The sequence below is a fragment of the Phyllobates terribilis genome, unplaced genomic scaffold (assembly GCF_046119375.1).
Source record: "Phyllobates terribilis strain yellow unplaced genomic scaffold, ASM4611937v1 Scaffold_3__8_contigs__length_932513732, whole genome shotgun sequence".
NCBI classification, from domain to species: domain Eukaryota; kingdom Metazoa; phylum Chordata; class Amphibia; order Anura; family Dendrobatidae; genus Phyllobates; species Phyllobates terribilis.
The window spans coordinates 906,013,406-906,034,355 of record NW_027362763.1 but is presented as its reverse complement, the minus strand read 5'-3'; the positions used below and the strand labels follow the sequence as shown (position 1 = coordinate 906,034,355).

Sequence of the window (20,950 nt, the reverse complement as noted above, 5' to 3'; positions counted from 1 at the left end):
GGACCAGAATCTCTTTATCCAACACAGAGGAAGGAAAGCTGCTAAATCCACTATAGCAAACTGTATTAAGAAAGCGATCAGCGAAGCCTACATCAACCAGGAGCTAGCGCCACCGATTGTTCTGAAGGCACATTCTACCAGATCTACATCAGCTTCCTGGGCCGAAAGAGCGGCACATCTTCAGAGCAGATATGCAGGGCTGCTACGTGGTCTTCCCTTCACACGTTCTCCAAACCATTATTGATTAGATCTATCATCTAGTAGGGATTTAGCCTTTGGTAGGAAAGTCCTCCAAGCTATTGTCCCTCCCTAATGAAATATCGTTGGTATTCCTCCAGTCCTGTCGTGGAAGGCGTTTTGAGAAAATAGAATTAGTCCTTACACGTAATTCATTTTCTAGGAGCCTTCCACGATGATAGGTGATGTGATTAAGGAATTCTCACAGCTGCAAAACGAATATGGGTTACCTCACTCTGAATTCTATAAATACTTACAATTTAGGCACGCATATCGAGCGGAAGGCATTGTTTTGGAAGGAGGAGTACGCCGAAACTCAATAAATATAGAGAATAGCTAATCTACACAGTTCTCGTGGACTGATCTCATTACTTTATAACATTCTCTTAGACATTATATTGACAAACCAGCCGATGCGATCAAAAGAGAAATGGGAGAGTGTATTGGGACCCATAGAGGAAAATCACTGGTCAGATTATACTGGAAAGGGTTCCATAGCTGTCTTTAAGTGAATCCCATAGACTGTCCCATATATATGTGATACACCAGGTATACAGGACACCTCAATTCTTATTTAACATAGGATTTTGTTCAAGTCCACACTGTCCTAGATGCAAAACTAACAAAGCAGATATTCTTCATATGATGTGGAACTGTCCTAACTTGGTGTCCTTTTGGAAGAGTGTTGTAGCAATGATTAACAGGGTTTATTCAATTGACAGAGCTTTCACCATTAGTATGTATATTGGGATATGTTGAAGATCTGACTATTGATGAGTACGGCAAAATTGCGGTGGCACATATGTTATATATGGCAAGAAAATTGTTAGCCCAAAAATGGATAGCAGATCAGGAGCCTATGATATCAGAATTTATTGATAAAGTTAACTGGCTAGTAAATTTGGAAAAAGGCATATACCTAAAAAGAGATGCTATCTCTAAATTTGACAAGATATAGGGTCTATGGATTGATGGCTCTGGTTTGACATCTAGGTAACTGATGAGATTTCGCCTGGGCTTGCATTGAGTTACGTTTATATGATGCCTCAAATTAAACTTCTTTAAAAATTAATTAAAATGTTATTAGTATTCCACAAGTTATATGTAATTGGATTGACTATTGTTGCGATGTTCAAATATTTGTTCATCTAATTATGCTGGTTTTGCAGAGCCAAGATGTATAAATAACTCATGTTTAATGCTCCTTAAGGTTGGAGGTGGAGAACTGTTTCTCCAATGTTTGTTTGGTGGTTGTTTTTTTTATTTATTTTTATTTTTACCTTTGTGAAAATCTTTATAAAAATTAATAAAAAAAAAATTTGATTAAAAAAAGAGGGAGGGGGCCTGCTGATGACACTGTTATAGGGGTAATGTCCCCCAATTCTGTTAATATTCCCCATCCTGGTATATATGGCCCGCCTCATCCTGTTATATGTGGCCCTCATCCCCATCCTGGTATGCATGGCACCCCTCATCCCCATCCTGGTATACATGGTAACCCTCATCCCCAATCCCAGTATCCATGGCACCCCTCATCCCCAATCCCGCTATGCAGGGCGCACCCCTCATCCCCAATCCCGCTGTGCAGGGCACTCCCCTCATCTCCATTCCCGCTGTGCAGGGCACTCCCCTCATCTCCACTCCCGCTGTGCATGGCACTCCCCCCTCATCCTGGTATGCTTGGCGCCCCCTGGTCACCATCACGCTGCACACACAAAAAAATAAACAATTATACTCACTTCCTCTCTGCTCCAGCGCTGCATGCTGCTCTGCTGCCGACACTGATCTCACTGTGTGAGCAGCGCATGGTGTCACTGCCATGCGCCCTCACACTGATAGGCTCTGCCGGAATAGTCACTGCTCCCCATGCTGGGACTGTGTGCATGGGGAGCAGTGACCATTCACTCTCCTTAATAGCGCGCACACTGTACCCACAGCTCAGCTCCTACTGCAGCCGGCGGTCACTGTGCCCGCTATTAAAGAGCATGAATATTCACTACTCCCCATGCCCATGGGAGTGGGTTGTAGTGAATATTCCTGGTCTTTAATAGCGGGCACACGTAACCGCTGAGCGCAGCAGGAGCCTTGCTGCGAGTACAGTGTGTGTGTGCTCTTGAGGAACATGAATATTCACCTGCTCTCCATGCCCATGGGCGTGGGGATCAGTGAATATTAATTTTCTTTAGTAGCGGGCTTAGTGTATGCTGCAGCAGGCGGCTTCTGTCTTCTGTACCCTGCTCACCCCCACTGCTGCTCCCCCCACACGCCTCCACCACCCACTGCCATACAGGTGCTTCTCACTAAATTAGAATATCATCAAAAAGTTAAATTATTTCAGTTCTTCAATACAAAAAGTGAAACTCCTATATTATATAGTCATTACAAACAGAGTGATCTATTTCAAGTGTTTATTTCTGTTAATGTTGATGATTATGGCTTACAACCAATGAAAACACAAAAATCATTATCTCAGTAAATTAGAATACTTTATAGCAACAGCTTGAAAAATTTTTAAAATCCGAAATGTTGGCCTACTGAAATGTATGTTCAGAAATGCACTCAATACTTGTTCGGGGCTCCTTTTGCATTAATTACTCCATCAATGCGGCGTGGCATGGATGCGATCAGCCTGTGGCCCTGCTGAGGTGTTATGGAAGCCCAGGTTGCTTTGATAGCAGCCTTCAGCTTGTCTGCATTGTTGGGTCTAGGGTCTCTCCTCTTCCTCTTGACATTATCCCATAGATCCTCTATGGGGTTAAGGTCAGTCGCGTTTACTGGCCAATCAAGCACAGTGATACTGTTGTTTTTAAACCAGGTATTGGTACTTTTGGCAGTGTGGACAGGTGCCAAGTCCTGCTGGAGAATGAAATTTCCATCTCCAAAAAGCCTGTCGGCAGAGGTAAGTATGGAGTGCTCTAAAATTTCTTGGTAGACAGCTGTGCTGACTTCGGTCTTGATAAAACACAGTGGACCTACACCAGCAGATGACATGGCTCCCCAAACCATCACTGATTGTGGAAACTTCACACTAGACCTCAAGCAGCTTGGATTGTGGCCTCTCCACTCTCCCTCCAGACTCTGGGACCTTGATTTCCAAATGAAAATTGGAACTCTGAGACCTTGTGGAGTGTGTCAATGACTGCCTTCTGGACATCTGTCAAGTCAGCAGTCTTCTCTATGATTGTTGAGCCTACTGAAACAGACTAAGGGACCTTTTTAAATGCTTAGTAAGCCTTTGCAGGTGTTTTTTGTTAATTATTTTAATTTACGGAGATAATGACTTTCGTGTTTTCATTGGCTGTAAGCCATAATCAACATTAACAGAAATAAACACTTGAAATAGATCACTCTGTTTGTAATGACTATATAATGAGTTTCACTTTTTGTATTGAAGAAATTAAATTAACTTTGATATTATTATAATTTTGTGAGATGCACCTATATATATTTGGACTATAAGAAACCCCCCACTCACCTCTAAAATTTTGGCGGAAAAAAGTGCGTCTTATAGTCCGAAAAATATGGTAGATAGGTGTCTGATGAACCTTTTGTCTGCCATGATTATATGCAAATCTTATTAACTTTGACTCTTATTTTTCAGGTTCTCAATCATTTTGCATTGATCATTTAATTGGAGAAGGTGCTTTTGCACATGTGTATCAAGCATCCATATCTGATAATCACCAAGAGAGCAACCAGAACGTGATTTTGAAGGTAATTGCAGGAATCAATGTATTTTGTGCTATGCGGAGAATGAGAAGCGGTTCTTGTAACTTTGTGTCAATATGAGCTATAAAAAAAAAATAAAAAAAAAAAAAAAAACCCCACATCCTGTTTTATTCACAGGTTCAGAAGCCGGGAAAGCCATGGGAGTTCTACATTGGAACACAGATTTCACAACGAATAAAGCCAGAGTTACGTCATCTGTATATCACTTTCCATTCTGCACACATATTTCAGAATGGCAGTGTGCTGGAGGGAGAGCTGTTCCGTTATGGGTCATTACTGGTGAGAGATCCCCCTGTAATTCCTGGTGCAAATATGTATTGTAAAGCCAACATTTGTTGCATCTTAATTTTAACGTTTTAACCAGAGCTGAGGAGTTGGTGCTCATTTTGGTGCAGTCTGTATAAAATGGACTGGCTCAGACTCCTAAAATATGTAATAAATTGGGTTCAGTAGTTAAGTGCTGTAAATATTTTCATAAGAATTTTGGTAAAGTTGCGAAATGTCCTATAAATGTCTGTTCTGTTCCTGATCTAAGGATCTCGGCTTTTAATTGAGATGAATCTGTGCTGCACTTTATGTACATGCTCAGTAATGACCAGTGCGGTGGAGTTGGAGGGTTGGCTTGCCGACTCCACCGCCCTGCATTTTAACAGCCAGTGTGTTTTGGTCTTAAATGATTGGACATTCTTTAGTAATTCTATGCATGTGGTGCCTAATATTCCTAGCTTTTTGATTTGTGGGGCTGCCAAATTAAATTTTTTTGACTTTGTCATGATACCAGTTGGCTGTTTTCTTTTAATTTTATATTCCTGTACTTCTTAAATATTTTCATGTATAGTCATTACTCTGCAGCTTTTTTCTATAACTGGTAAAATCTTTTACAAAGTTAAAATATTTTCAAGAATAGAAGAGTTTTATTTTTATTAATTAACATAATCCAAAGTGAATGAACAAAAGAGAAATCTAAATCAAATTTATTGGTGGGACTATCCATTCCCTTCAAAACATCAATTCTTTAAACGTACGCTTATCACTTGCACACATTTTTTTTTTTAATGAACTCCGCAGGGAGGTTGTACCAAAAATCTTTGAAAACAAACTACAGATCTTCTGTGGATATAGACTTGTGCAGATCCATCTGTTTCTTCATATATTCTCACACAGACTTGATGGTGATCAGGGCTTTATGAAGGCCATATCCCTTCCAGGACTTTGTTCTCATTTACACAGAAGATTGTTCTTAAAGGAAACCTGTTATAAAAAGTTGCTAAGTAAACTGCAGGCAGTGTCAGGTTGGCGCTATTACACTGATTAAAATGATACCTGGGTTGAAAGAATCCGTCTTGTGGTTATTTAATCTGTGTTTGTAGTTTTGCGTTAATAAGATGCTCATGCTCTGGGGCGGGCCTGTGGGCGGGTCTTTTTTGGTGCTCTGGCCTCATCAGTACTGTGGCTTAAATGACAGGTCACTGATCCTTCAGTGACCTGCCTCCTATTTTAAATACTGCGGGGGTGAGGCTTGAGCAGATTAAGAGCATTGTTTGCAGATAGATGCTACTGCGCATGTGCCGTCATTTTGCTGGAGCCAGTTTTTTTATTATTTTTATTAAAGACCACAATATTAACTGCGCAAGCGCAGTATTTAAAAGAAAAGGCAGATCAGTGACCTGTCATTTAAGCCCAGAATAATGACTGAGGCCAGAACACCGCAAGAACTGATTTCTTCACTTCAGGTATCTGTTTAATCAGTGTAACAGCGCGAACCTGTTAATGCCTGTAGTTTTACTTATTAAAGGAAACCTATCAGGATTTTTCTGACATTGGCTGTGTGTTTAAGGTCATTGTCCTGCCTCTACATAAACTGAAAACTAAGCACACCTCTTTGATATTGCATGATTGATAAGTATCTGCCTGCACTTCTCAGCATACAGAACATCATTAAAGGGAATCTGTCACCCTCTGGCACTTATCTGACCTCTAATATGGGCATACAGGTGATAGAAATGTAAATCTCTACCTAAATGTATGCCTCATATTAGAGGTCTTGTTGCTGTGAAGCTTGTTTTTATTCAAGTCAAGTATGTTATGGCTCGCGGGCCCGGGGCCTGGAAGAAATCCCTGCCTACTGTGTTTATTACAATGTATCCTGCCTCTGCACATTAGTACCCTGTGATGTGAAGTTTTGGCGGCCTGATCCTGTGCACTTCACCTTTTATGCAAAGCGCACTTTTTCTTCCCATCCATGTTCAGTGTACAGCAGGGATCTTGTGTGCAGGCGAGTCACTGACTTTTGCTCCCTTGACCTCCGGCATGCGCAACACTAAGGTTCTCTCCCCACTTCCTGGTATCGTCATCGTTGGGGACTAAAATATATATATGACGATACTAGGAAGTGGGGAGCGAACCTTAGTGTTGTGCAACCCAGAGGTCAATGGAGCAAAAGTCAGTGACTCGCCTGCACACAAGATCCCTGCTGTACACTGAACATGGACTGGAGGAAAATGTTAGTAGGTCAGATAAGTGCCAGGGGGTGACAAATTCCCTTTAATCTTGACCCAATTCCCAACTTCATTGGCTAAAATTCAGCCCCAAACTTGCAAGGAACCTCCAATATGCTTCACTGTTGCGTGCAGACACTCTTTATTGTACTGTTCTCCAGCCCTTGGGCAAACAAAGCTTCTTCTGTTGCACACAAATTTTTAACATTTTCACATTCAAAGAGAGCACCTACTTCCATTTTTCTCTACCCCAGTTTCTGTTCGGTCATTAGGCCTTGTGTCCATGTTGAAGTTATGTCTTTTGAATGCAATTCTTCCATGAAGACAAGTTCTAGCTGGAGTTTTCTGAAAAGTAGATGGGTATAGCTGGGTTCCACTGGCTGTCAGGTCTGAGCTGCTGGAACTGCTGGACATCTTCTGATTTCAGTGGGAAAGTATGTCTTTAGTTTGCTGCACTAACTTTACTTGGCCAAGCGGTGCATCTACTTTTAGCAACATAGCTCATTTCTTAGTGTCATCAATGCTGCTTAATACAGGCAGATACTTATCCATCATGACAACGACCCCAAATATACAGCCAATGTCATTAAGAATTATCTTCAGCATAAAGGAGAACAAGGGGTACTGGAAGGGATGATAAAACTTGTGTGTCTGAGATTTCCTGAAAAACCTATACAGTATGGTGCAAATCAGTACTGCTCCATCCATTTTCGATATACATAGCAGTGCTGATGCATGGCTGTGTATAGTACAAGGGATCAGATGATTGCAGCTTCAAGTCTTTTTCTTTAAGGGGACTAACAAATAGTTAAGTGGGGGAATATTCTTAAATATGGAAAAAAACAAGTTTAAATCACCCCCTTTTTGCCACATTAAAAATAAACCACAAGTTTTGTATTGCTGCATTTGTAAAAGTCCAATTTATCAAAATATAAAATAAATTAGTCCGATCTGTAAAATACGTAACGAGAAAATAAAGTGAAATGCCAGAATTAAGTTTTTTTTTTGGCTGCCGCAACATTGCTATAAAATACAATACGAGGCGATCTACCCCAAAATGGGATCAATAAAAACGTCAGCTCAGGGTGCAAAAAAGAAGCCCCATATTCCGAAAATTTAAAGTTACATGTCTCGACATATTGGCGAATTCCGAAAAGTCACCATTTAAATAAAAAAAGAAAATAATTTTGGAATTGCACTATTTTTGCAATTTCAACACTTAGAATTCTCCTGCTTCCCAGTGCATCACATGATAAAATGAATGGTGTCCTGCAAAAAACCAAGCATCACATGATAAAATGAATGGTGTCCTGCAAAAAACCAAGCCCTAATAGGGATACGTGGACGGAAAAATAAGCGTTATGGCTCGGAAAGTTTCCCGTTATGAAGGGGTTAAACCAGCGTCGCCTTATATTTTATAATGGCATTGGTTTATAGCCTAAAACAGGCGTTCTGTAGTATATGGTCCTTATTAAGCTAATAAACCTCTTTAGGAGCCTTTGTACCATTGAAATGAAGCTGTTATTATTAACGGCTTTATACGATTTTGGCTTGTTCAGACAGTAATAATGAGATGTAGGACTGACCGCAGGATAACACTGCAAAATTGTGTTCCCATACTTTGAAGTATAACCCAACAATTCAGTTTCTGTTGCTCATGTATTGTATGTATTTGGTTAACATTGGTCTTGATATGTTGTAATTTTAGAATGCGATTAATTTGTACAAGAAGTTGACTGATAAAGTGATGCCAGGGCCACTTGTTATGTACTTTGCAATCAAAATCCTATACATTGTTGAGCAACTCCATGACATCAGTATCATCCATGGAGACATCAAACCTGACAACTTTGCCCTGGGCGAAAAGTAAGTGCTTTAAGTGTCATGTCTTCTGCTATGTGTCTTGGCAGCTACTCTGCTCTATTACTCAGTAGTTTTTCCTTTTAAACAAAAAAGACATATTTTCATAAATGCTTTTAATACCCTATCGTTCCAATCTTCTTTTATTAATGCAGGGATATGTGAATAGTCCAATTTGAACTATAATCGCTGAACGTTTTTTTCCCATTAAAAGCACACAAAACATGCATGTGAATTATGGACTTCTGACTATAACTTATAAAAGTTCATTTCTGGTGTTGTCTTGCACAACAACTCCTGCCCATATCCAGGCATATATCTCCTGCACCAGTCTGGTTGTAGACAGAAGGCTCAAGTCAGTATTTTATTTCACTGTGTGCAATGCTAAATCCATCCATCCATCCAAATTGCATATTAGAACCCAGGAATGTTGGAGGGAGCTTGGGCTGACTGAGAAGACTGAGCACTCAGTTAGTTGGAGGAAGAGCTGGACTCCAGGAAAGATGGCATTGATGACTTTGACGGCAGAAGAGTGCACAAATATTCCCTCCAGTGAAAGAGCGAAGTGTAGAGTTAAAAAATGGAAGAGCTAAAACAAATCACTGTTTTGTTCCTCTAAGCCAGGGGTCTCAAACTCAAGATAAATGGGGCACACATAGAAAAACTTTGAATATGAAGGGCCGTGTTTTTTGCTGGAGAAGATGTTTTCAGTGATAACATTATTTTTCTATGACTTTTTGATCATTTCTGGACATATTTTATATTTTCAATGTTTATCATGTGGGTTGTGGTACAGGTCTTGTTTTATTTATTGATTTATTTTTTTTACTTCAGTTTTTACATAGAACAGCATTTTTAGTGGGCAAATATTTTTCTGTTAGTTTTTCATACCTTATTTTGAATATTTATTTATTTTTTTAAAAAAATGCTTTCCGGTGTTGGTTTTTGTTTCTTTTATCCTCCCAATCTGCCCCATACAGTATTATTGCCCCTTAAAGTAATAATGTCGCCATCTTGTTGTACTTGTAACAATGTCCTACATTCTCTATCGCTCTTTACACCCTTTTTTTAAACATTTTTTATTATTCCTCCTCTACAGCTGGGGAGGTGTATGGCAGTGACTTCATCCACGACCGCAACTGATATTCTGACGTCAGTCACCAGCCTCTGATTGGCCGTACTGTTATTACGGTGCAGAGCCGGTGTCTTTGCCGGAATACATTTCAACTCATAACGTGACACTGGTCAGAATTGTAAAATTTGTCCTGGTCATGAAAACATGTTTGGGGTTGAAGGGGCTAAAAGGTTTGTCTGAGACTTAAAACCACATCATATTTCTCATCTAATGTAACCAATTAACAGTCTTTAAAAAAAAAACTCTACCATTAGATACAGTTGCTTCCAGTTTCATTTATTTTTTAGCTTCTGATGACCCTCACTTTATTTAGAGCAGGGTACTCAAACACCTGGCACCGAAGCTCCGTTGAAAGAGCGCTGATACGGCGGTCCCCGGACCCGGCTGTGATCGTCACAGGGGCCCGAGGGCTGCACAACGGAGCTTCGGTGCCAGGTGTTTGAGTACCCTGCTCTAAATAAAGTGAGGGTCATCAGAAGCTAAAAAATAAATGAAACTGGAAGCAACTGTATCTAATGGTAGAGGTTTTTTTTTTAAAGACTGTTAATTGGTTACATTAGATGAGAAATATGATGTGGTTTTAAGTCTCAGACAAACCTTTTAGCCCCTTCAACCCCAAACATGTTTTCATGACCAGGACAAATTTTACAATTCTGACCAGTGTCACGTTATGAGGTTATAACTCTGCAACTCTTCAACATATCCCAGTGAACCTGAGACTTTTTTTTTTTTTTTTTTTCCGTGACTTGTTGTACTTCGATGTAACTTTACCAGTACTATGATTTGATTTGCATTTACTGTATCTTATGGATTAGAAGACGCACCCCAAATTTTGGGGTGGAAAATAGGTAGAATTTTTAAATTAAAATGCTGGTGCGCCTTATCAGTTTTAACAGTAGCTTACCTGGGGGAATGGCGGTGGTGGTCACAGCAGCACGGGTCACCAGCGATGGCAGGAGTGGGATGATGTTGCGCATCTCGTGCCGATATCTATCTGCGCATGCGCCGCCTCCGGCAGCTCTTTTCCAAAGCCCATCACAGGGATATGTACTTGAGTGGACCTCCGCTCACCAGCTCCGACGTCTTCTAAGAGGACGGGGCCCGCAGCATCTCCCCACTCCTCCTGTCGCTGCCCCCGACTTCATGAATCAGCGACCCTGGTTCCTGTGACATCACTACGCCGCCCCCCTCCCCCAGGTAAGATACTTACACATTTTAAGACACGCCCCCTTTTTTCTCCCAAATTCGGGGGCGAGGTTGGAGTGCGTCTTATAATCTGAAAAATATGATATTTGAGAATATTGAAAATGATTAAATTGAATTTTTATGCCCATAAACAAGATCCCCCTATATACCATTTGAACCCGAAAACACAGCCTTGCTATATGCAGCATGAGCCCCCACCCCCACAGCCTTGCTATATGCAGCATGAGCCCCCACAGCCTTGCTATATGCAGCATGAGCCCCCACCACCACAGCCTTGCTATATGCAGCATGAGCCCCCACCACCACAGCCTTGCTATATGCAGCATGAGCCCCCACCACCACAGCCTTGCTATATGCAGCATGAGCCCCCACCACCACAGCCTTGCTATATGCAGCATGAGCCCCCACCACCACAGCCTTGCTATATGCAGCATGAGCCCCCACCACCACAGCCTTGCTATATGCAGCATGAGCCCCCACCACCACAGCCTTGCTATATGCAGCATGAGCCCCCACCACCACAGCCTTGCTATATGCAGCATGAGCCCCCACCACCACAGCCTTGCTATATGCAGCATGAGCCCCCACCACCACAGCCTTGCTATATGCAGCATGAGCCCCACCACCACAGCCTTGCTATATGCAGCATGAGCCCCACCACCACAGCCTTGCTATATGCAGCATGAGCCCCACCACCACAGCCTTGCTATATGCAGCATGAGCCCCACCACCACAGCCTTGCTATATGCAGCATGAGCCCCACCACCACCACAGCCTCGCTATATGCAGCATGAGCCCCACCACCACCACAGCCTCGCTATATGCAGCACGAGCCCCACCACCACAGCCTCGCTATATGCAGCACGAGCCCCACCACCACAGCCTCGCTATATGCAGCACGAGCCCCACCACCACAGCCTCGCTATATGCAGCACGAGCCCCACCACCACAGCCTCGCTATATGCAGCACGAGCCCCACCACCACAGCCTAGCTATATGCAGCACGAGCCTCACCACCACAGCCTCGCTGTATGCAGCATGAGCCCCCACCACCACAGCCTCGCTGTATGCTGCATGAGCCCCACCACCACAGCCTTGCTATATGCAGCACGAGCCTCACCACCACAGCCTCGCTGTATGCAGCCAAACATCCCATACAAATTAGAAAAAGAACACCACATACTCACCTTGGTCCTGTTCCGCTGTCTGTCTGCTCCAGTCTCCAGTCTGCTGACTCTCTGCAGTACACAGCAAACGCGATGAAATGACATTGTATCAGCTGTTTCACGTGTTGTTTGGTGGAGGAAGGGCCAGAGGCCCCTCCTCCACCAATGCAGTTAGTGTGGATGGAGAAAGTGGGCGGACGGAGGGCGCGGTGCAGTGTTTCCCAGTCCTTTGGCTGTCTGTCCGTGGCCCGCACTTTGCCAAGGTCTGCTTTAGCTGCTTCACCGAAATTAAAGCCATGTGCAAGGAAAAAGAATCTTTTAATTTTTCAAACAGAAATATTCCTTTTTACCCTCAAATTTTTAACTTTCACAAGGGTGACTGGACAAAATGGATAATGCAATTTTTACTCCCTATGTGTTAGAAAACTGTTTGGGTGCACGGCACAGCTCGGAAGGGAATGAGTGCCATGAGTTTTGGAGCGCAAAATTGGCTGGAATAGGTAGCGGGCGCTATGTCGCGTTTGCAGACCCCATGATGTGCATAAACAGTTAAACTTAGAAAACTTAATGTGGCTTAGAAGGAGGGGACTTTATTGTGAGCTATAGCTTTTTTTTATATCTCTGCTAACGGAGCTGTATGGTGGCTTTATTTTTTCAGTAAAAGATGACCTTTTTAGAGATGGAAATAAAAATGCTATTTAACTTTTTGATTGCCCTTTACTCAACTTTTTTTTTTTTGTGTGTGTGTGTTCACTGAAGGGCTTAATTAGTAGGTCAGTTTTATAGATCGGGTCGTTCCGGACTTGGCGATACCAAATGTGTACTTTTATTGTTTTTACATTAATATATGTATTGTTAAATAAAATCACAAAAATAAAATATATTTTACTTTACCTAGTCTCTCCATCAACTTCCCCTGCCCTGATTGCTGATCTAATACCTTGCAATGCTTTTACATTGCTCTTAGCAGGAATTTACAGGCCACCGTACCTGGGTGACCCTGCAGAGACCATCAGCACAACGCGATCACTATAGATAACCTATATATAACTTGGAGTATTAGCCAAAAGTATTAAAATATAATTTCTTTATTGGATCAAATAAATAAAATAAACACCCATTGGAGGAAGTGGAACACGAAATGCTCATCAGGGGTTTCTCTGGCCACCTTACAGGTTCTATAAATTCATTGATTATTTGTTTATGATCTATTTTCCCATGTGTCATTTTTTTTAATTGAACTTTTCTGTATGTTTATGTCCAACTTTGGACCTTTTTTGCATGACCGTTGAGATCCTGGATCCCATAGTGAATTGATCAAATAGTCTTATCTGTTCGTGGGGTTATATTATGTCCAGATTATGTATGCTTATGCCACATGTATGCTCGGAGTCTGGCTAATTATTATGTATATTAGTAGGATTAATTTCCACTGAATATTCTATTTGAAGCCCTTTTGACCATTCACAACCTTATTATATACTCATTATTGGGAATCTATTTTGAGGGGCTTACCTGTTAGGCTTCAACCAATGTCTGACATTTCCTTTTTTTAAACTGAATTTTATTGTGTTTTAGATTTTATCTATTTTTACCCATAAAAAAAAATATTTTAATACTGCTAGTTATATATAGGTTGTCTTCAGTGATGGGAGACCCCCATAATTTTTTGGTCTATTTGGGTGATCACAATAGAGTTGTTCTGATTTAGAACAGAGTGAGCGCCCGCCCAGTGTAAGCTGATCGATGCTGGTGTCGCTATTGACATTGGCATTAGCACTGACTGTGGGCGTTACTGCAGGCTGTCAGCGGACACCCGCTGATGATCATGCCAGATCTGTGAGCCGATGCAATCGTCACGCCGTACATGTATGGCGGTTTGCGGGATCGCACCTTCTGCTGCGCTGTACATGTACTGTGGATGTTGTGAAGGGGTTAGACAAGCATTCCTGTCAATTTTTTTTTTATTTGTTAAACATGTGTAAAACTTGTATAGTGTACCTGCAATGAAATTCTTACCGATCACGGTCTCTTCCTTGGTTTCCAGCTCTGCTTCGGTCCTCTTCTCTCTTACATTGGTGCAATTTGGACCATCTGGCTCATGCTGGGGACTATGTTGGATTTGGAAGTCACTTTCACTTTGTAAGCCTATGGGGCCTTGTTCTCACACTCCATAGACTTGCACTGTAAAAGGAACTTCCGGCTCTCACACACCACATTGTGATCTGGCGAGTTGGACTTGCATACCCAAGAATGAAACGTGGACTGGAGCACCGCTGGAAATGGGGGAAGAGGGCAATCAAAGTATTTTACTGTGCTTCCACTACACAACAGTGTATTTACATGGTTTTAGTAAATAATTCAAATGAATGGAACTGCTTCTATAAGTAGGGAAAGCATTGAGTTGTCTTACTGCGTGACAGTCTTGAGAGGCATCATATAGATTATGCCTATTTTATTTATTTTTATCTTTTCAGGTTTATAGCAGATGAACTCTATAACTTGGACCTTTCATCTCATGGGCTGGCACTGATTGATCTGGGTCAAAGTATAGATATGTCTCTATTCCCCAAGGGAACAGTGTTCACTGGAAAGTGTGAGACGTCAGGATTCAAGTGTACGGAAATGCTCTCAAATAAGCCATGGAATTATCAGGTACTTTGAGAAGCCTTCTTACCGCTTTGTCCTATAAAAATTTCTTCCCCATGCACTAATATTTTTGGATCATTGATATCTTAAACACAAATTTTAACAGACAAGCCTAGTGTTTGATAGAAACGAGGCAAAAATTAGAAGCGATACATGACTAATAGTTTAAAAAGTTGAAACTTTTATTGAAAAATCTGATTTTAAATGTCCTTTTTAAAAAAAAAAGGAAAATGTGTTCGAATGTAAGGACAGGGCTTACAGTACTAGCGGAAACTGGTATAAAGGTTTGAAGTTTAGGGCTCTTAAAAGAATAGACATGCATATAATCATATAATAGAGCCTTGCCTGCTATGGGTAATAAAAACTGACTGTGAACAGTGTTCAGAGGTGCAGTCAAGTCTGTTCCATCACAGTAAAAAATGCAATGTGCTTATTAGTGCAAAAAACTTAACTCCTTATCTCCTCCTAACAAACATAAGGTGCAGGTTGTGGTTAGTCGAGCAATCATACTATGGCAGTTTCCCATCAGGGCATCCTACTAGCCATTTAGTACGGTTGCTAAGCCACCAAAAAGCTGCAAAAATGAATGTCATCCCCCACCATCCTTTTCCACCTCCTAACACACACAAATTGCAGGTTGTCATCAGCTGTGCAATCAAATAATGGTAGGTGTCCAGTCGGGGCATCCAACTAGCTATATAGTATGGCTGCAAAGCCATTAGAAGAAGCAAAAATGCTTAAAAGCACAAATATTAAGTGCAAGGTGCATATATAGCTATATGGTTATACCTGGACCATATAGAGCTGAAGGCAGGAACTTTCTCCAAGAACATACAGCAATTTACTGAACAGGTATATTTCATTCATATTGCTCACCCCCTTTTGTCTAGGTCCAATGTTTTTTTTATATTGTGACAAATATTTCTCTTATGTAACAGACAGACTACTTTGGAGTAGCTGGAACTGTGTATTGCATGCTTTTTGGCAAATACATGAAAGTTCATGAAGAGCAAGGAGCATGGAGAACAGAAGGCAGTTTTAAACGGTCAGTGATTATGGAAAAACCATAGCAAGTAACGTTCAGTCTGAATGATCTTCTTACACAATGAGTACATGGGTCTGAGTTTTCTACAAGGCAATGGCAGGAACTCAAGGCAAAAACTCTCATTTTTTTTCAATGAATGTGTCAAAAATCTGCATGTGGTACAAACTTATAGTTTGCAGCAGTATGGACTTTAAAGGTAACCTGACTGCTGATGCATGCTGCCAGATCCACGAGCTGCATGATTTTACCTGTGAATGTTGGACTCTGAAACACTGAGGCATTTCACAGAATAATACACTTTAAATGCCGCCCAGTAGACTTCTCGTACAGGCAGATCTCTGCTGCTTCTCTCCTCCCACTCCCCTTGAATGACAAACTATCACTCAAGGGTAGCGGACAGGGAGAAGCTGCCGGTCATCCACCTTTTTGACTAGTTTCTGGCAGCTTTTAAAAGTGTCTTTCTCTGAAACACGGCAACGTTTCAGAGTCAAACATACGAGAGTGAAATCATGCAGCCTGAAACATGCTGTCTTAGGATTGTGCAACATGTCACAGCTCTCAGGGTCCCTTTTTAAAGACACACTGCCAATACTTTTATTTTTTCCTCCTAAACCTGTGTAAATGTTAGTGCACTGTAGTGTCAGTATACTCTTCTATCTCCGTTTTTTTGTCCGGTATCCAGCACCGCTCCTTCTGAGTCGCATGACTGCAATGCAGGCCCCCTGAATCACTCAGTTCTGTCTGAGCCAGAATTTTTTTTTTTTTTTTTTTTTTTAAGGCCACGTTCACACATTCACTATTTGGTCAGTATTTTACCTCCGTATTTGTTTCAATAATTTTTATTGATGTACAATACAAAGTTATATTGTGGTACCGTGTTAGCCAGAAAAATCGTTGTAAATACTTTTATGCCCAAAAATGACAAAAGTATTCTCTGAGTGATACCTTTATTGACTAACCAGAAAATATATATACCGTATATGCAAACTTTCAGAGCAAGGGGGCTCCTTCTCCAGGCATGAAGTCATAAGACAAGGGGAATAACATTTAAGAGATGTTACAGCAAGACATTTGTTCATGAGGTGGAGGGGGTGATGCCTCCTAATAAGTCAAAGAGATCAAATGTAGGGTTTTTCATTGCAAATGGCAAGTCTGTGGGAATGTTTAATTATTTGGAGACCATCTGGTGGAGGTGTGAATTGAATCCATGTAATGAGTCATAAACCCAGGTGTTTGAGTCCTGTTGTCAGTGCATTGAATTGAACATCCTTATCAATTTGAATTCCCAATTTTTTTTCTGTCGCCCTTGAAATTACCTTTTAGTACTAAAAGTTTTAGATCTGTCATAGTGTCCCGGGCCAGATAAAAGTTTTCCCACAGGTGTGTCCAGTTCATTCTTACTTGTGTGTCTGTGTATATTCATTGTTTGCAGTTTTTGCATAGTTTCTCCAATATAGACACCTTCCGGACACCTTGTGCATTGTATCATGTACACCACATTGGAGGATGTACATGAAAAGACATCCATGATTTTGTAGTCCTGATTTGTGCTTGGTATGCAGACTGTATTTGATGCAAAACTTGTACCCACATATTACCATTTTTTGTTTTTACATGGGAATGTGCCCGTCGCTGATGGTGATAAAAGGACACTTCTGACAAGGAGATTCCTTAAGTTAGGGGGCTGTTTGTAGGAGAGAAGTGGTAGTTCTGGGTAATATTCCTTTCAGTTTGTGGTCTCTGTGGAATATGGGTTGGAGATCAGCACCAATTTTCCTTAGGATGTTCATGTGGGTGTTGTATGTGACCACAAGAGGTACCCTGTTGTCCTCCCTCTGTCTGGAATCCAGGAGGCTGCTTCTTGGGATTCTTGTAGCTCTGTGAATCTGTTTATCAATTACCGGTGGATGGTATCCTTGTTGTAAGAATGTATTCCTCAGTGATAGCAGCTACAGTTTTCTGTCCTTACTGTCTGAACCAATTCAACTGTACCTCAGAGCTTGACTGTAGATGGATTTTTTTTGTCTTGGATGAAAGCTGTTCCATCTAAGATATGCCAAACATCCAGTCAGGCGCAGGTACGGGGACAACTTCCGGGGGCAGATGCATGGCGTCCCTTAGGAAAGGGATATGATGGCGCTATTTTCTCCCAGTTAAAAAGAAGAAAAAAAAAAACAAAGAGGTGGCAGACTGGGTGGAGACCAAATATATCTTCTATCTCTGTTGCTGCTGCGATCGAGGCTGCCGTGGTGGCGATGATTGGCGATGCAGGGTCTGCACCTCCTGGTGCTCCTATTCACTTATGACTGAAAGAGAACTACCAGAGCTCTACCAGACGCACTCCACAGTGCTTTCCAGCGATTAATGTATATTATATTAGTATATAATAATCGTCCGAGAGCACTGCAGCGTGTGTCTGGTAGAGCTCTGGCAGTTCTCTTTCGGTCATGAGTGAACAAAAAGATCCTCAAACGAAGAGCAGCTAGCCTTAGAGCAGAAAGTTCTAGGCCTGATGGAGAAAGCAGTCTTTCAAGAAGTCCCTGTCCAGGAAAAAGGCTAAGGTTTCTACTCCCCTCTGTTCCTGAGGAGAAAACCGGACGGGACTTACAGGACAACTGTAAATCTCAAAAAATTGAACAACCTGTTGAAGGTTCAAACCTTCAAAATGGAGTCAATAAAGACGTCAGTAAAAATACTGTTTTAGGACTGTTTCATGACTGTTCTGGACTTAAATGACTCTTACTATCATGTCCCTATACACAAGGATAATCAGAAGTTCCTCAGGGTATACGGCTCTCCCATTTGGTCTAGCCATAGCCCCAAGGGTATTTACCAAAATAATTTCGGAGGTAACTGCACGCCTGAGAGAACAAGACGTGCTGATTGTCCCATACCTGGATGATTTTCTGATAAGACAGTTCTTTCCAGCATGGCAAAGACCAACTAGGAAAGGTCATGGATTCCTTGAGCAGCTTAGGCTGGCTCTTAAATCTAGAGAAATCCAGAACCAAGCCGAATAAAGTACAGGAATATCTAGGCATCATATTAGACTCAAAAAATCAAGAATGTTGCCTCCCTGCAGGAAAGATTCAAAAGATCATAGCTCAAATTTCTTGAATAAAGGATCACCCATCGATGTCTCTAAGAAAAGCTGTGTCCCTCCTAGGTTCCATGATGGCCTGTTTTCCGGCTGTTCAATGGGCTCAGAATCATACCAGACAGTTGCAGTGGGAGATTCTAGTAGCCAAAAGCTTGCTAAACGGGCATTTAGAAGGTCAGCTAATCTTGTCGTCAAAAATTACTTTTTCTCTGGGGAGACAGGGCGAGTGGGAACTGAAAGAATCAGTGTCCAATCAGATCACAGAAGTGGGGACGTCCTACCATAGACCTATTCTCCAACAGTCAGAACAGGAAAGTGGAGGCTTTCTGCTCAATAAACCCCAAAGGGAACCCCGTAGCGGTAGACTCCTTCTCGATTTCATGGAATTCCCCTCTAGGCTATGCTTTTCCTCCGATTGCCCTGATTCCAGCAGTTCTGTAAAAGATCAAGGAGGACAGATGTCCATCTCAGTCCCCTGGGTTCTTCCAGAACTTCTGGACCTTCTTTCTCAGGGGCCAGTTTGTCATCCTCAGGTAAAAAACTTGCACATGAGAGCCTGGAATTTGAAAGGGCTCTCCTGAGGAATAAGGATTTTTCACCAAATTTAATCTCCACGCTACTACAAGGTAGGAAGCCAGTAACCACTGGACTTTATGGGAAAACTTGGAGGAAGTTACTTTCATTGTCAGGTTCCAAGTTGGATGGAGGGGTTCCACTGTCAGCCATTTTAGAATTTCTGCAGAAGGGATTGGAAAAGGGTCTAGCTACAAGTACCTTGAAAGTTCAGATCGCAGCATAAGGGGCCCTTTAAAACTGCGACCTGGCTAGAAATAGATGGATATCTAGGTTCATCAAGGCATCGGCTTGATCCAGACCTATCCCCTCTTGGAACACGCCTCCTTGGGATCTAAACTTAGTCCTCACAGCTCTAACCAAACCTCCCTTCGTGCCCTTGTCAGACACATCTCTAAGAACCCTGCACCTTAAAACATCACTGCTAGTAGCACTCACGTCAGCGCGTAGAGTGAGCGATATCCAGGCACTATCTGCAGGTCCTCCATTCACACAAATCTTGGAGGATAGTTGTCCTTAAAACAGACCCAGCCTACCTACCAAAAGTTGTGTCACTTTTTCATAGGTCTCAGGAGATCACCCTCCCTTCCTTTTGCACCAATCCCAAAAACAAGGGAGAAAGGGAATTGCATACACTAGACATCAGAAGGTGCCTAATCCAGTACCTAGTAGCCACACGAGTGTAGGAAGGACAGGGCTCTTTGTGTGCTTTCAGGGACCTCGGAAGGGGCCGAAAGCTTCTAAAGGTGCAATGGATAAGAGTCGCCATCACACTGTCATACTCCTCATGTGGGAAAGCCACCTCTGAGAATCTGAAGGCTCACTCGACAAGAGCAGTGGCAGCCTCCTGGGCGGTAAGAGCTGGGGCTTCGATAGAACAGATATGTAGAGCCGCTACGTGGTCATCTCTCTACATTCTTTAATCATTATCGGCTGGACCTAGCCTCTTCTTCAGACCTTACTTTTGGTAGAAGGGTTCCTGAAAGCAGTGGTCCCTCCCTAATGTATTTCTCTGTAATTCTCTCCGTGGTGCCGTCATGGGGGAAGGAGAAAGACTTAGTTACTTACCGGTGACTGGATTTCTCAGAGCCCATGACTGCACCTGTATATTCCCTCCCTTCACGCATTGGTGTGCACACTTACTTTTATCTTTCATACATAGTAACATGGTGTTCCTAATAAGCATCATAATAATGTTGTATATTGTTAACCTGGAGGTACACTCGTGCTCTGTAAACAACTGATGCGGGAGAGAGGTACCGCCCTTCTTTATCTGTCCTTGAAAGGGCTGATCCCCTCTCTCCGGTGCTGTCATGGGCTCTGAGAAATCCTGTTACTGGTAAGTAACTACGTCTTTTATATCCAAGAGTTGTCTGTGTGATTCCTGGATGTAATATTGCCTGACAAAGGAGCCTCTGTTCTCTGACAGCTTGCATATATATATTTTTTTTTGGGTTAACCAATAAAGGTATCACTCAGAGAATACTGTTGTCATTTTTGGGCATAAAAGTAATTCAAATTTTTATTAAATTTAAGAAAAGAAAAACATTTTTAAAGGGGAAGGGGGAAAGAGGAGGGAAGACGATCAGGGGATCGGGAAATGGGAACTTTGGAGAATGCAGATTAAAAGTCATAAATGGTACAATAACAAACATAGTACATGCAATAAAATACAAGGAAATTAACAATGAAAACATACAAAGTAATCATATATAGATAAGTATCTCACGGCATTATGAACAAAAGTGACAC

General features: G+C 41.8%; 1 protein-coding gene across 1 annotated transcript in view; it reads left to right on the top strand.

Annotated features, from left to right (window-relative positions):
• The window catches only part of BUB1 (BUB1 mitotic checkpoint serine/threonine kinase), a 98,022-nt gene that overhangs the window by 69,227 nt on the left and 7,845 nt on the right, over positions 1 to 20,950 (top strand). The window contains exons 17-21 of the mRNA XM_073672761.1: positions 3,839 to 3,951; positions 4,084 to 4,245; positions 8,173 to 8,330; positions 14,309 to 14,486; positions 15,419 to 15,525. Of these exons, the coding sequence (XP_073528862.1) occupies positions 3,839 to 3,951; positions 4,084 to 4,245; positions 8,173 to 8,330; positions 14,309 to 14,486; positions 15,419 to 15,525 (718 nt within the window). The remainder of the gene's footprint in view (positions 1 to 3,838; positions 3,952 to 4,083; positions 4,246 to 8,172; positions 8,331 to 14,308; positions 14,487 to 15,418; positions 15,526 to 20,950) is intronic.